Here is a 12,974-nt window from a genome sequence, read left to right as displayed (position 1 = left end):
GTCTGTCTGTCTGTCTGTCTGTCTGTCTGTCTGTCTATTGTCTGTCTGCCACCCCTCTCAGTTTATGTGAAAAGTGTTGATATCAATAAAAGGGACAGGCCTGATTTTTCTTTCGAAGTGAATAGCCTCACAATAAGATGATTCCATGTTTTAATCAGATCCTATATTCCTGCAATAAAGATTGGGTCATAATTTATATTGCTTTTGTAAGTCCTGTGTATCATTTCCGGAGGATATATAGCCTATAGTCTTGAGGATCTTCTGTCTTTCTTTGAGAAGGAGCAAAATGATCACTATATAGTTGTGCATGCTGATAAAAGATACATTGCTAAATCTATCATCAACAGCTTTGTTTTCTAATTTAGGTGACCATTTTTTCCAAAAACACCTGGTCTGGTCAGCAGGATCAAAAAGTCAAAAGTTGGAGAAATTTCATGCATTTGGCACACTTCTACCATTTTTGCAGGCTGAGACTTTCTTATTTATGATCCCAGCTTTGGAGAAAGAGGAAACCCCAAGCCAAATTGAAGAAATGAAGTGGGTTCCCTAAGATCAGAGTTCATTTCTACAGGCCAACAAGGGATTTCCACACACACCCTGCAAGATGGACAAAAGATTCCTCATCCTTGCCATAGTTTGGATGTAGTATCTTAAAAAGGAGGAGAAAATCTTCAGTACTTCAAGAGGAAATTAATATATATCCCCAGAAGATCCCATCTCATATAAAGTAGTGTATCCTATCTTGCAAAGAGGATATATTGGATTTGCATGCCACAGCTTCCTTTCCATTTCCCTAGTTGGTATCAGTGGATGAAGGATATAAAACATTGGTGGGAATTGATTTGAACTTCGGAGGAGGAGGGTGGGATATGATATTCCCAAAGGAAAATGAATGTTTTACCCTGTTCTCCAGGCACAGAGGGCCTTCCCAGACCCTCTGGGCTACAAAGCCTATGCAACAGGTACCCAGCCTTGGGGCTTTTCATGTGCATGTTCCTTGGTGCCCTGATGTACTGGTATCTTTGCTATCCCTGAAGAATCCCAAAGGGAATTGCACATTCCTTTCTAGACTGATTGCCCTACTTGGGCCAATATAGATGGTGGGTTGCTTAAGAGATGTTATAACACATGGTTGAAAATGCATCCAGGTTTTTCTAGAGCCATAATGATTTATATGGATTAATATAGTGAGCAGTGTTGCTTGAGCATTTCCTAACTCTGATAAGTATTTGTTTTATTGAGTTGCAAACTGTTCAACTCTCAGTGATTTACATAAACAATAATTTGAGAACATCTACGATAAATTTAAAACCATAAAACCAAACTTTGTAACTGGCAATCAGAACAAAAATAAAACAAAAGATGCCCCCAAATGCAGGGGATACACTCTAGAACAGTTCCATCTTCAACATCTTTCTGATTACAGTCAATGATGGCATCCATAGGAGAGTGAATTGGTACTGAAAAGTGATCCTTTCTGGCTTCAGCTTCTATTTTCCAATGATGGGAATCCATCATTTTTTCTAAACAGATTAGAATATCTCTCCAAATTTTTAAAAAGCTTTTCTAGTATATTAGAAGATCTGCCATTTTTAAAACATTGAGGAAATTTGGTATTTGGTAATTTCATCTTTTAAGACAAAACATAAAAAAAATTCCTTGGTCAACTGCTGATGTTTGTTTATAATTTTTTGTATCAGGAGATGCATCTTTGAACATCTCCCTGAATTTTTAAGAACTTTGCCAGTGACTGGTAATGAATCTGGTATCACTAAAATGATAACCAAATGGGTCATGGGTTTTCTTGTATTAAGTAAAATTAATTCAGATAGTTAAAACACATTTAGATCTGACAGCATGGCCTTTCCCCCCTTAATTTTGTGCCAGTACACCTGTTAATGAGAGCAAAGCCATTATATTCTTGTATATTCTTGTGCAATATTGCAGCTCTCCTGAGTTTGTGGGTGGTTTGTTTGCTCACTGGTGATAACACTTGCTTCATTCTACCTCTTGCCTCTGGGTGTTCTTAGTGTGTTCCAGGTGTCCGCCCAGAGTAGAATGCAACCATGTTGGAAAAAAGCCTTGGTTTTTAGCCAAGTTGCAATTGTTTGCAATTGTTTTCTTTCACCTCCCAGCTTGCAAAAGGATTTGAAAAAAGTGTGGGATATAGCATAAAAGGCAATTTTGAAATAGAAAAACATCCAGATTAGATACTTTATTTTTGAAATGTATCAGATAATTACCATGATATGAATATGAGTGTACAAGTTACATGGGCAGATATTATTATTATTTTATTTTGTTTTGCCATTGGAGAAACTCTGTCCTCTGTGGGGCCAAAAGCTTCCAGTGGGCTCCTTTTTTGCTCTCAGGATTTTGGCACACAATGAAAAGAGATGAAAAAGCCTCTCTATTTGCAGATAGTCCCTAAACTGCAATTCTCATTTGGCCTCTGCCCCACTTCTCACAGTCAACATACTTCAAAGATAATAAGTGTTCTAATCCTAATCCTAGGCCTAAAAATGACACATTTTATAATCTGATGACCTTTACTTCACATGTAAAGATGCAAAAAGGTTTGTAATCTTTTGCCACAGACCTATTTGGCTTTAGTCAATACTCAATTAAAAAAACCACCTTGATTGCAAAATAGAGACACACCTTCATCTCCCAGTGATCAGCATTATGCACTGAGAGTTTGTGGCTGTATGTAGTTTCTGCTAAGCAAGAAAGGAGAGCCTGGGTCCACTGGTTTAAAAAAAAAACAAAACCAGAACATCCCCCAAATAAACCAACCCTTGCTTTTAAAAAACAGATAAAGGCAATTTTTCTGCCTTAAAAATGCAATGACTTTTCTTTAAAAAGGAGGAGAAATGTGTTCAGGACATAAAAAGTCAATTGTTTGAATAAGCAAAGCAAAAACATGCAAGGATTTTTTTTTTTAAAAAGAATGCAAGCCTAGATTTAAGGCTCAGGAAAGCTCAAGCTTTATCCTCTCTTTGAAATGTATTCAAAAATAACCAGCTGAATCAAGGAGTATTGCTGATTCCATTTATCCACTTTTGAACTTTATCAGAAAGCAGGTGAAAGTAAAATCATATCCTAGTTTTAATCAACTGGGTGTTGACTATGCTTTTGGCTTTAGCTGGGCCTAGGATGTTCCCAGTTTCTCAGCTGAAATTATAATTAGGTCTCTCTAGATATTTGAGTTTTCATAGTGTTTTCTGATTGCTGGTTGGTATTCATGGATGTGCTCTGCTTGCCTTTTGTCTATCTGCCCTACACAGTGGCTGTTAAAGTCATTATACTGTATGTTGTAGATGATTCTTGTTTTGATTCTTCTTCTTGGGCTACTGGATCTTTGGATTCATTTAAGAAGGTTTGGAGGGTTTTAATTGGTTTGTGCACTATGAGCTGTATAGTTGTAAATAATACGTTGGGTGTATAGTACTATTATCCTTTACATAGCCTGGTAGGTTGTGTTGAAATATATTAAATGGTTAGGCTCTTTTTAATTTTTTAAACATCTATTTTTTGGGAAGATGTTGTATAAGCAGTCTGTTTCTTCTAGTGCTCTGCCTTTTTGTTTGTCTGAATAATGTCCGTACATTGCTGGGTTATTATTTTGATAATAGAATACTTGGTTAGTGTGGGATAATTTTTGATAGACTTGTATTTCTAATTTGTTGTTATTTCCTCTGCAGATGACGACATCCAGGAAGAGTAATGTGTTGTTTTTGTTTTTTGCTTATTATGACAAAGGTGTTGTTAATATACCGTATCCATACTTTTGGTTCTACGTGTGGGAGTGCAGTGTTTATAGTACTCCCACACATACAACTAAAAATATGGCTCTAGTTTGCAAATAATATCTTCATCATAAAAAAAGGGAAGAGAAAGCACATGAAAAAAACGACCTCTTCAAAGGAATAACATTCACAAGGGAAGAAGAAAACAACAGTTGAAAAACATCTCAGAAACAATCAGCCGATTATCACATGGCATCACTGGAACACAAAATTAATTAAATGTTCTACACTAAATGTTTACATATCTTGTAAAGTAAACCAAAATAACCACTGGCCCAAGAATTATAAATAGCAGTCATCTACAACACAGGTATTAAAGTCGATCGCATCACATGATGTATCATGACAAATTGCAATGATTTTTGGCTTTGCAGAAGTGGGGTGGGTGTGGCCTGGATGTGATGCATCCAGCCCACCGGACACCAGTTTGATAGGCCTGATCTACATATACAATGTAATGACTTTTACCAGCCACTATGTAGGACAAACAGAGATAATGTTAGTACAGTGCATCTATGAACACCAATGAGCAGTCGAAAGGCATGATGAAAATTCCTCAATCTCATAACACATGGACAGATTCAGCCACCATTTCACCCTAACAAAGCTAAATAAACAAAAACAAAAAATGCTAAGAACTTGACATTGGGACAAATCAGCCATCAACAGACATATAGAGATAAAGCACATTTACATACCATTCAAAAGAGACAATTAAAAAAAAAACTAAGAAAGAAACAAAAAGGCCAGGACAAATCCAACAGCCTACAACATTCATTCAAGAATTAATATCAGATAAACAAGCAAAAAGCAATATCTTAACCCTATACAATCCTAAATTGCATTAAATTGCAATCTAGAACTAGGGTGGTACTAATACCACTCTATAAAGCCTTAGTTAGACCATCCCTAGAATACTGCATTTTTACCCTCCTCTGGTTCCAGGGAAGCCTTTGGAGCCTGGGGAAATAGCTTCCAGAGGGCCACCGGGGGTTGGGGGCAGTTGTTTTTGCCCTCCGCAGGCATTGAATTATGGGTGTGGGCATTCGTGCATGTGTAATACTGTAATGTGCTTGCACGTTCTTTCGGCACCTGAGGAAAAAAAAAGTTCTCCATCACTGGTATAGGGTGTCCTGCTTGAGCAGGGGGTTGGACTAGATGACCTACAAGGTCCCTTCCAACTCTAATATGATTTGTTTCTACGTGTTGTGAGCCGCCCCGAGTCTTCGGAGAGGGGCGGCATACAAATCTAAGTAATAAATAAAATAATAAATAATAAATAAAATAAATAATAAAGGAACTTCTAAAAAAAAGGAACACTAAAAGGGCAAACTACCTTATGTAAACAGACAGCAAACCCCATACTGACTAGCCTAGCTGGATAATGAAACATTTACAATCAAACACTCAAACTCAAAAGAGTACCAAAGATTCCACGGTTCAAAGCTGAGCTACATATATTCTCTTCTATTGGAATCATAATGCAGTATGAGCTTTATCCAGACTGGATGTGAAATTGCTGCTGGGCAATCGATTACACTTCAGAACCAGTGGATCAAAGCAAAACGACGTTACCGTGCATAGAGAGTTAGAGCCGGCTTTAAAGACAAAAAATCCCCACAAACAACGCGACCGGCTTCTGAAGCGCCGGGGCTTCGTCATGAATGAAGCCCGCTTCCCGCCATTCCCGGGAACGGCCTGCCGGTGGCCCCAGAGAGCAAAGCGCCAATCTCAAAAGCCAGCCCTCCGCCGCTCATTGAGAAGAAAGTGCCGGAGCAGCGTTGCCTCATTGGGCTCGAGCTTTCGCTTCGCGCCGGGTCGCCCGGTTCCGCTCCGCTCCTTTGCGGCTGAGGCGATGGAAGGCGGCTCGGGCCAAAGCGCTTCCGAGGGAGTTTTGCTCTCGGGCGTCTTTCGCCTCGTCCCTTGCCTGAAGGTGAACTGCGCCCTGAGCCTCACGAGCGGCGCGGAGCTGCTGGTGCGCCGGCTGGACTCGGCCGGCCGGAGCACCAACGCCGCCGGCAGCGCGCTCAGCCTGGCCACTTGCGTGGGCTGCTACGCTTTCCAGAGCAGGAGCGCCTCGCAGCAGCCGGCGGCCGCCTACTTCTCCGTCGTTTGCTACCCTTCCAAGAAGGGCTGGTGGTACCGCGGGGAATGCCGGCAGAAGGTGGCCAAGACCTTTTGCGTCTTGGCGTCGCAGGACGCCGACGAGAACCGGCGCGTTGCCGAGACCTGGGTGAGGACCATCCGGGAGCTCTCGGCCCCGCAGCTGGAAGGTGAGCGAACCGGGGCACAGGCAGAAGGGGATGTTAGACGGGGTGGGGTGGGGGGTGCGCACCTTGATCCTGAGGCGGTGGGTTCCCGTAAACAGGCGAATCCCAGAGGCAGCGACTTGCTCGTTCTGTACCGTCGGGGGGCTGGGAGAAGTCCCGACACAATCTGCAACTTTGGTGGTGCTGTGGGAAGCTAGCGAGAGAGGCTAAATAATCATTTATGGTTGAAGGAAGTTTTGATTACAAGTGTTGCGAGAATGCCACCTGAATATTTTTATCCCATTGGATTCGGCTGGGTTTATTCCCTCAAGTGCCTAAAACTGCAACCCCAGCACAGGACAGGGGCATATAAATCCTGTCTGTCTGTCCATTAATCTATCCATCTAACCACCCACCTACCCACCTTTCTCCTTCCTTTCTTTCTTTCTTTCTTTCTTTCTTTCTTTCTTTCTTTCTTTCTTTCTTTCTCTCTTTCTCTTTCTTTCTTTCCTCCTTCCTTCCTTCCTTCCATCTATCTATCTATCTATCTATGTAATCTATCTATCTATCTATCTATCTATCTATCTATCTATCTATCTATCTATCTATCTATCTATCTATCTATCTATCTATCTATCTATCTATCTATCTCTTGGCTTCACCCTGGTAAAAAGAGCAGGACTGGGCCTTAATTTTTCTCCAAATGGATAAAGCACTGTCTAGTTTTTTAAAGTACTGCATATAAAATGGCTAAATATTAGAAAAAAGTGCCAGTTGGTTTTTTTCATGTCCAAAGGTGCTTTTTCAAAAGGCAACTGCACCTTCTGTTTCTCTGCGCAGGGATTAGAGTGCAGTACTGCAAGCTGCTTGTGCTGGCTGTAGTTCAGCAGTTCAAATCTCACCAGGCTCAGGTTGACTTAGCCTTCCATCCTTCTGAGGTGGGTAAAATGAGGACCCAGATTGTTAAGGGCGATATGCTGATTCTGTAAAACTCTTAGAGAGGGCTGTAAAGCACTGTGAAGCGGTATATAAGTCTAAACGCTATTGCTATTGGCTTCTCATTAGAGAAGCAACCTTCGGGCATTTTCAGGACAAAAAAAGTGTCCAGTTGCCTTTTGAAAAAGAATCTTTGGGAAAGCCATAACCTGGATGACTGAGAATCTCCATAGACATTTATTTGATTCATGGGGAGAAAGAGAATTAGGTCCAACATTGCACTATTACCTTAGCCAAGCATGTCTAAAACAAAGCTCTTTTAAAATTAACTTTCATAAGTTATTTGATGCATTTCACATATTATCAAATATTAAAGATACTTTCAGAGAAAAGTTTGTGTGTGTACTGCTTGATATATATGAGATTTAAGGCTGGAGCAAAAATATTCTTGATATTAGCAATTTTCACATGTGTTCCTAAACTCCCCCCCCCCCAAAAAAAAAATCCTTTAAGATGTCATTAGAGCCATCTGTTTGAAAGCATTTGTATTTGGAAAGAGTCTTCTAATATGGAAGTTTATACAGTCAATATGCAAATTAATGTACCAATTGCATAATGTGCACATTTCTGTGTGTGAATGCAGGATAAATATGCATGTAGTAGTATGTAGATACACATTATGGTCATATGTACATGCTCTGAAAAAATTCCTAGGCATGACTTAAATTGATTCTAGTTTTGAAACTTAAGTGATCTGCGCAGCATGGCCTTCCATGAGTTAGAAGTAAACCCCATTGATCATGTGATAGGTTATCATTTGGATACTTGAAGTATATTCCAAATTGCAATAAGTACCTATAAAGCTTTTTCAAGGAATTGAAGTCCTGGTTGTTTCCCGAGGCATTTGAGCCAAGGGGTAGATGAGCTCTACCACTATTGTTGGTTAATAAACTGGTTAACAGTGTATCTTTAGGCATTGGATGTGGGTGGGGTAATGTTTGATGTGTTTGTTTTAACTTTGTAAGCCACTCAGAGTTATTTGTGTGTGATGGGTAGCTTTATCTATGCTACTAAAACTCTTGTTCCTATAACAAAATGGTGCTTTATAGGGTAATGCATTTTTAAATCAAGATCTCTCAAATTGGCTTATTTACAGAATGCACCCAAACTCTGGAACCAATGGCTGCCATGGAATTGAAATGTTTTAGAAAATTTAGAATTTTCTAAAACATTTATGACATAAAAGTGAATACAAAATCCTATGGTCAACTTCTGATGTTTGATTCTGCTATACAGTTCAACGTGGGCTATTTGCAAGGCAACAATATCTCCCTGAGTTTTTAAGAATGTTTCCAGTGAAAGCAGTACATTGAAAGCATTGAGAAATCTGGTGTGGTACTGTATATCTCTGAAATTATGTCCCAATGGGTCACAGGTGTTCTGAGATAGACAAGATGAATAAATAAATTTGGGATTGTTGCCCTACTTCTGAGAACATAATTTAGGAGGATTATGTTTCAGTTGAAGAAAGGTCTCTTGACTCAAGATCAGCTAGATTCACATCTAACTAAACTGTATAGGATAGTACCTTAAACATCATTTCACTTATAAAGCTGGTATTAAGCCATGTATCATATCCTTGGCTGCTTTACACCTTCTGAATGGGAGCTTCCACTTGCGAGAGTGAAAATACACGAGTGCAGGACTTGTTGGTGTTCCAGATGTGCTTTATTTTTCCAACAGACTAGACCATTAGTTGAAGGATTTGAAAGTTTTCATTTCATCAGTCAAAAAGGATAAATTCTAAGGAAATATCATAGAGATAATATCAAAAGGCAAAGGGAACGAGCAACCCCTCTCTGCCTTTACTACTGGATATCTATGGCCAGTGATTTTTCCATATCAATTGTAATTTCTTACAGACTTACTTGAGATTTAACTTGGTCAAAATGCATATGATAAGATCATTGGTGGGTCCCTCCCGGTTCAGACTGGATCGGCCAAACTGATAGCGACCTGCTGATGATGTCACAATGGCACCATCAATGCAATTCAGTTGGTGCCAGTTCGTGGGCGCCACCATCTTTGTTTCAAATTTTTTGGTGAATTTTTCCCTGTTTGGAGGTTCTCCTCTCCCACTGCTTAAAAAAAACGGTCTCCTGCCAGCCCCTGGGTTAATACTGACTTTTATTTCTTCTCCGGAAGCACACTTGATTGACTCCTCAGCTGTGTTTTGGGCTGATTTCTGCTCCTGAGCATGCATGGAAACCAAATTACTCAAAGGGATGTGTGTGTGTGTGAGAAACATCACAATGCGAACTGGTGGCGAAGGTAAGTGGAACTCATCCTTGGATAAGTTTCAGAGAGAACATATTTAGAATAGAAGGCATGCCATTATTTTTGGCCTTAGGAATTTCGGCTAGAGGGCAGAATTCACCTCACCTTTCTACTGTGTGAAAGGCCCTTTTCCCCCGTCATCCCTTCCACATCATTTTTTGTAACCCATGCCATTTCTGTGGGACTTGTTCAGGATTTCTCTGGAAAGAACATATGACTACAGTCCTAAGTGGAGAAAATTATCCTACTTTGTCCTTTAAATAACTTCAGAACTGTCATGCTGGCTCAGCCAAAGTCCATCACTCTAGCAACATGTTTCTAATAGTAAGTAGATGCATTGTGAATTTTCAAATTGCCCTTGACTTTTTTAATTGCTTCCTGTTTGAATGGCGTTTGTTCCTTTCTCTTTACTGGATTTTTATAAGCCAAGTTGTTCTTAATAATAACAACAGCAGAGTTGGAAGGGACCTTCTAGTCCAACCCTCTGCTTAAGCAGAAAACCCTACTTTGCTTCAGACAAATGATTATCCAATAACCAGGAGATTTTTGGTATACTGTAGTGTTGTGGTTAGCTCTGGCCCTGCTCCTGCCCCAAGGACTGTGGATGTGGGGGAGACATCCACATGCTGCAGGCCTGTTTTGCCCCTGGTGGAATCTGCTGATGAAGACTCCTCTTACTAAGAAGACATGAGTGACAGGGAGGAGGAGATTGTGGCAGACAGCTCAGAAGGAGATCAATTATCTAGCTCCTCCTTGGATTCAGAACAAGAGTTAATGATACAGCCACGCATGCGGAGAGCGATGCATAGACAACAGCAACTGAGAGATTATTATCAAAGAAAATGAGGCCACCTGTGGTTGGGTGAGGCTGTGGTAATTAGCGAGGCTGCTATAAAGAGCAACCTGTGGGTTTGGCCATTGTGGAGGATTATCTGATCCTGGTGTTTCATGACTGCTTTACTGACTTTGACCTTTGGTGTGCTGCTTTTTCCCTGCTTTGAAACTAAACCAGAGCAAAGTGTGTGTCACTTTGTGAAAGAAGAAGGACTGTGAATTGCCTCACAGCTGCAAGCTAAGTATCACAGAACTGATAAGGGACTTGTACAAATTACTAGTTTGTTTGGAGACCACTGCTCTTTGCTATACCAAAAGAGGGCTTAGTTTATTTGAATTTTCAAACGTGTGTGTGTCTGAAATTTGTACCTGTGAATTTTTGGGAGGAGTCTACCAGAGAGCCCGACAGAACATGTAGTTTATTAAAAGAACTGATCATGAAACAGAGAATTAAACTTGATTAGGAGAACTGGCCCCAGTCTTTTATAAGTGTTCATCAAGGCTTTATCAGTTCAGTGTAAGATTTGCCAGGCTTGGAGAAAAATTAATGAATCTGAGGGATAAAGGGAAAAGGACCTTTGCAGATATTTAAGTATTTCTCCTAAAAATGATATTTGTCCAAAAGGGATATAGATCCTACCATGTCCAGCATTGTTAAGTTAATGCTACCGAACTCCATTCTTGGGGATCTTGTATTCTATAGTTTAAAAGCAACTAAACATCCACAGCTTCCCTGCCTTTGGAGTAGCCTAAGGTGAAAAAATTAAAATTCAGGGCTACACTTGAAGCTCTTATGTGGGCTATTCAAACATTTCATCAAACTAATTTTAACTTGATGTTAATCCTATACTTTAGCAGTAAGCATCCACAACTCCACTTATTTTAATGTAATTGCAATTATTTTTAAGTAACACCGAATTGCTTACCTTTAATGGAGGAGTGCTGGGTCTGGTGTGCTAATAAAAGCTTGTGTGCAAAATTTGCTTAGAAAAGGTTGTGCTGTAATTGTTAGGGCTGGCACATCTGACCTGTAAAAATCTGAATTTTCACCCGATGCCAGCCGAGAGATTCAGGAACAAACTCTTTCAGCCATCCAATGGTCATTTGGAGTCTTGCAGCTCAGATTTGGTAGTCTTAGTAATAGTAGTAAAAGTAGACTGGAAGAGATGTGTGGCTGAAAAAACCCAAAAACCCTAACATTAATTTCTGCCTGGACAGTAGGTCGCAATGACTTTCAAATGCAGACTTAACTGGCAAGGCAAACCTGAGAAGCTTGTGCAGTTCCGGGTGCCTTTAAAAAGATTATATAGGCTTCTGTCAATAGGTATTATACTACAGTAACTCTGCAGACCGAGCTGTAACTACAGTTTCCTTTGTGGAAGATAAAATCATTTTCCATACAATGCATAACATGGGATGCACTCTGCCTAAACTCAAAGCTGGACCTTGAGTTAATAAAGGCATTCAGGGCTTTATATTCATTTATTTAGATTTAGGAGAAGTATCTTTGGCAAGAATTAAATAGATTCTACTGATTTGATCTTACTCCAAGAGTCTGTTTCACCAAGAGTAACAATGGGATAAGAGAAATGGATGAACACACAGTGGGGAGCAAGATCCTCTTCCAAGTTTTTTAGAGCTATTATTACAGTTTCATTCTTCCATTAACCCAGAATATGTTGCTGTTACGTGAATCATTGTCTAGTTGTTTGGATAATAACAAAGTACCTCATATGTGGTTTGAATCATTCCCCCAAAAGCGGTGAAAGATCAAATTCTTTTCCGAGACATTTATTACTCTGAAGGTTATAACAATAGTTCTTTATTTCAGCCTAAAGAGTCCTTTAGCTAGCTCTTTTCAAAAGATCTCCTTGGGGAATTGTGCTACACACCTCATACAAAAATGGCTAATTAGGCAGCAGAAAGTTAAAACGAGGAGCTCCACCAGGTGGGTTTTACAATGCCTGCAGTGATGGGCTTCTTCATTGCCTCGAAATCCCATTCCATTATGGCTCTATGGGCAGCTTTTGAGTTTGTGTTACTTTTTAAGAATGGTACAGTTTTCAAATACTTGGAGAGCTCTGTGACTGAGTGACAAGCTCAGTTTTCCCAGATTAACTTTTGGGCAGATACTTGTTCAGGAGAGTGGATTGGTGCCATTGTTTTTTTTTTTTAAAAAATATTCCTCAGAATTAACAAAAGTGACTTTTACAAAATGCTACTATTACTTTAAGAAAGAATCCACTTGTGGAACCACTCATAGAAATTAATATGATTTTCAAATTGGTGGCACCATTCCCCCTCCTTTTTTTTTTACAAGCATGTGTGGGAATCTGAAAAGAGCCGGCTGCATTGAAAATAGGGGAGAGAAGTTGAACTCACAGGATGTATGGAGCATCCCCCCACCCTAATCGTATTTGAAGCATGTGCAACCCTTAAAAGTAGGACCATTTCCTTCCTATATTGTCTGCAATTATCTTTCCGTTTGCTGCATTGCAAACAAAGGCTGAACATTGTCTCTTTTGCAAGGCTTCCTTCTCATTTAAGTAGAAACACAAGAAACCTCTTTCTGTTCAAGCTGATGGTCTGCTTGGTTTTGCCTGTGGAAGCACATGAATTCGGAGTCTGATAGATACTCAGGGGTGGCTCCTTCGTTCAAGGCTAACATATGGACTTGTGAGGAATGCCTTACTCAGGCTCCTTCCACCGTGACTTCCAATCATGCAGGCATGTTAGTCATTCATAAAGTTGCTGTGTAATATAAATATGTGGTCCAGAACCAGAAAGATTTCAAAACCTCGCGGTTAAC

General features: G+C 40.0%; 1 protein-coding gene across 2 annotated transcripts in view; it reads left to right on the top strand.

The window, feature by feature from the left end:
• Nucleotides 1-5,526: 5,526 nt before the first annotated feature.
• The window catches only part of SPHK1 (sphingosine kinase 1), a 52,106-nt gene continuing 44,658 nt past the window's right edge, over nucleotides 5,527-12,974 (top strand). The window contains exon 1 of one of the 2 annotated variants that reach the window (XM_070739881.1): nucleotides 5,527-6,082. In XM_070739881.1, coding sequence (XP_070595982.1) covers nucleotides 5,665-6,082 — 418 coding nt within the window. In that variant the 5' untranslated portion in view covers nucleotides 5,527-5,664. The remainder of the gene's footprint in view (nucleotides 6,083-12,974) is intronic. The other variant, XM_070739882.1, reaches the window with a different exon arrangement.

The sequence above is a fragment of the Erythrolamprus reginae genome, chromosome 2, assembly GCF_031021105.1.
Source record: "Erythrolamprus reginae isolate rEryReg1 chromosome 2, rEryReg1.hap1, whole genome shotgun sequence".
NCBI classification, from domain to species: Eukaryota; Metazoa; Chordata; class Lepidosauria; order Squamata; family Dipsadidae; genus Erythrolamprus; species Erythrolamprus reginae.
The sequence above is the reverse complement of the archived record's forward strand: the minus strand, read 5'-3'. Positions and strand labels throughout refer to the sequence as shown.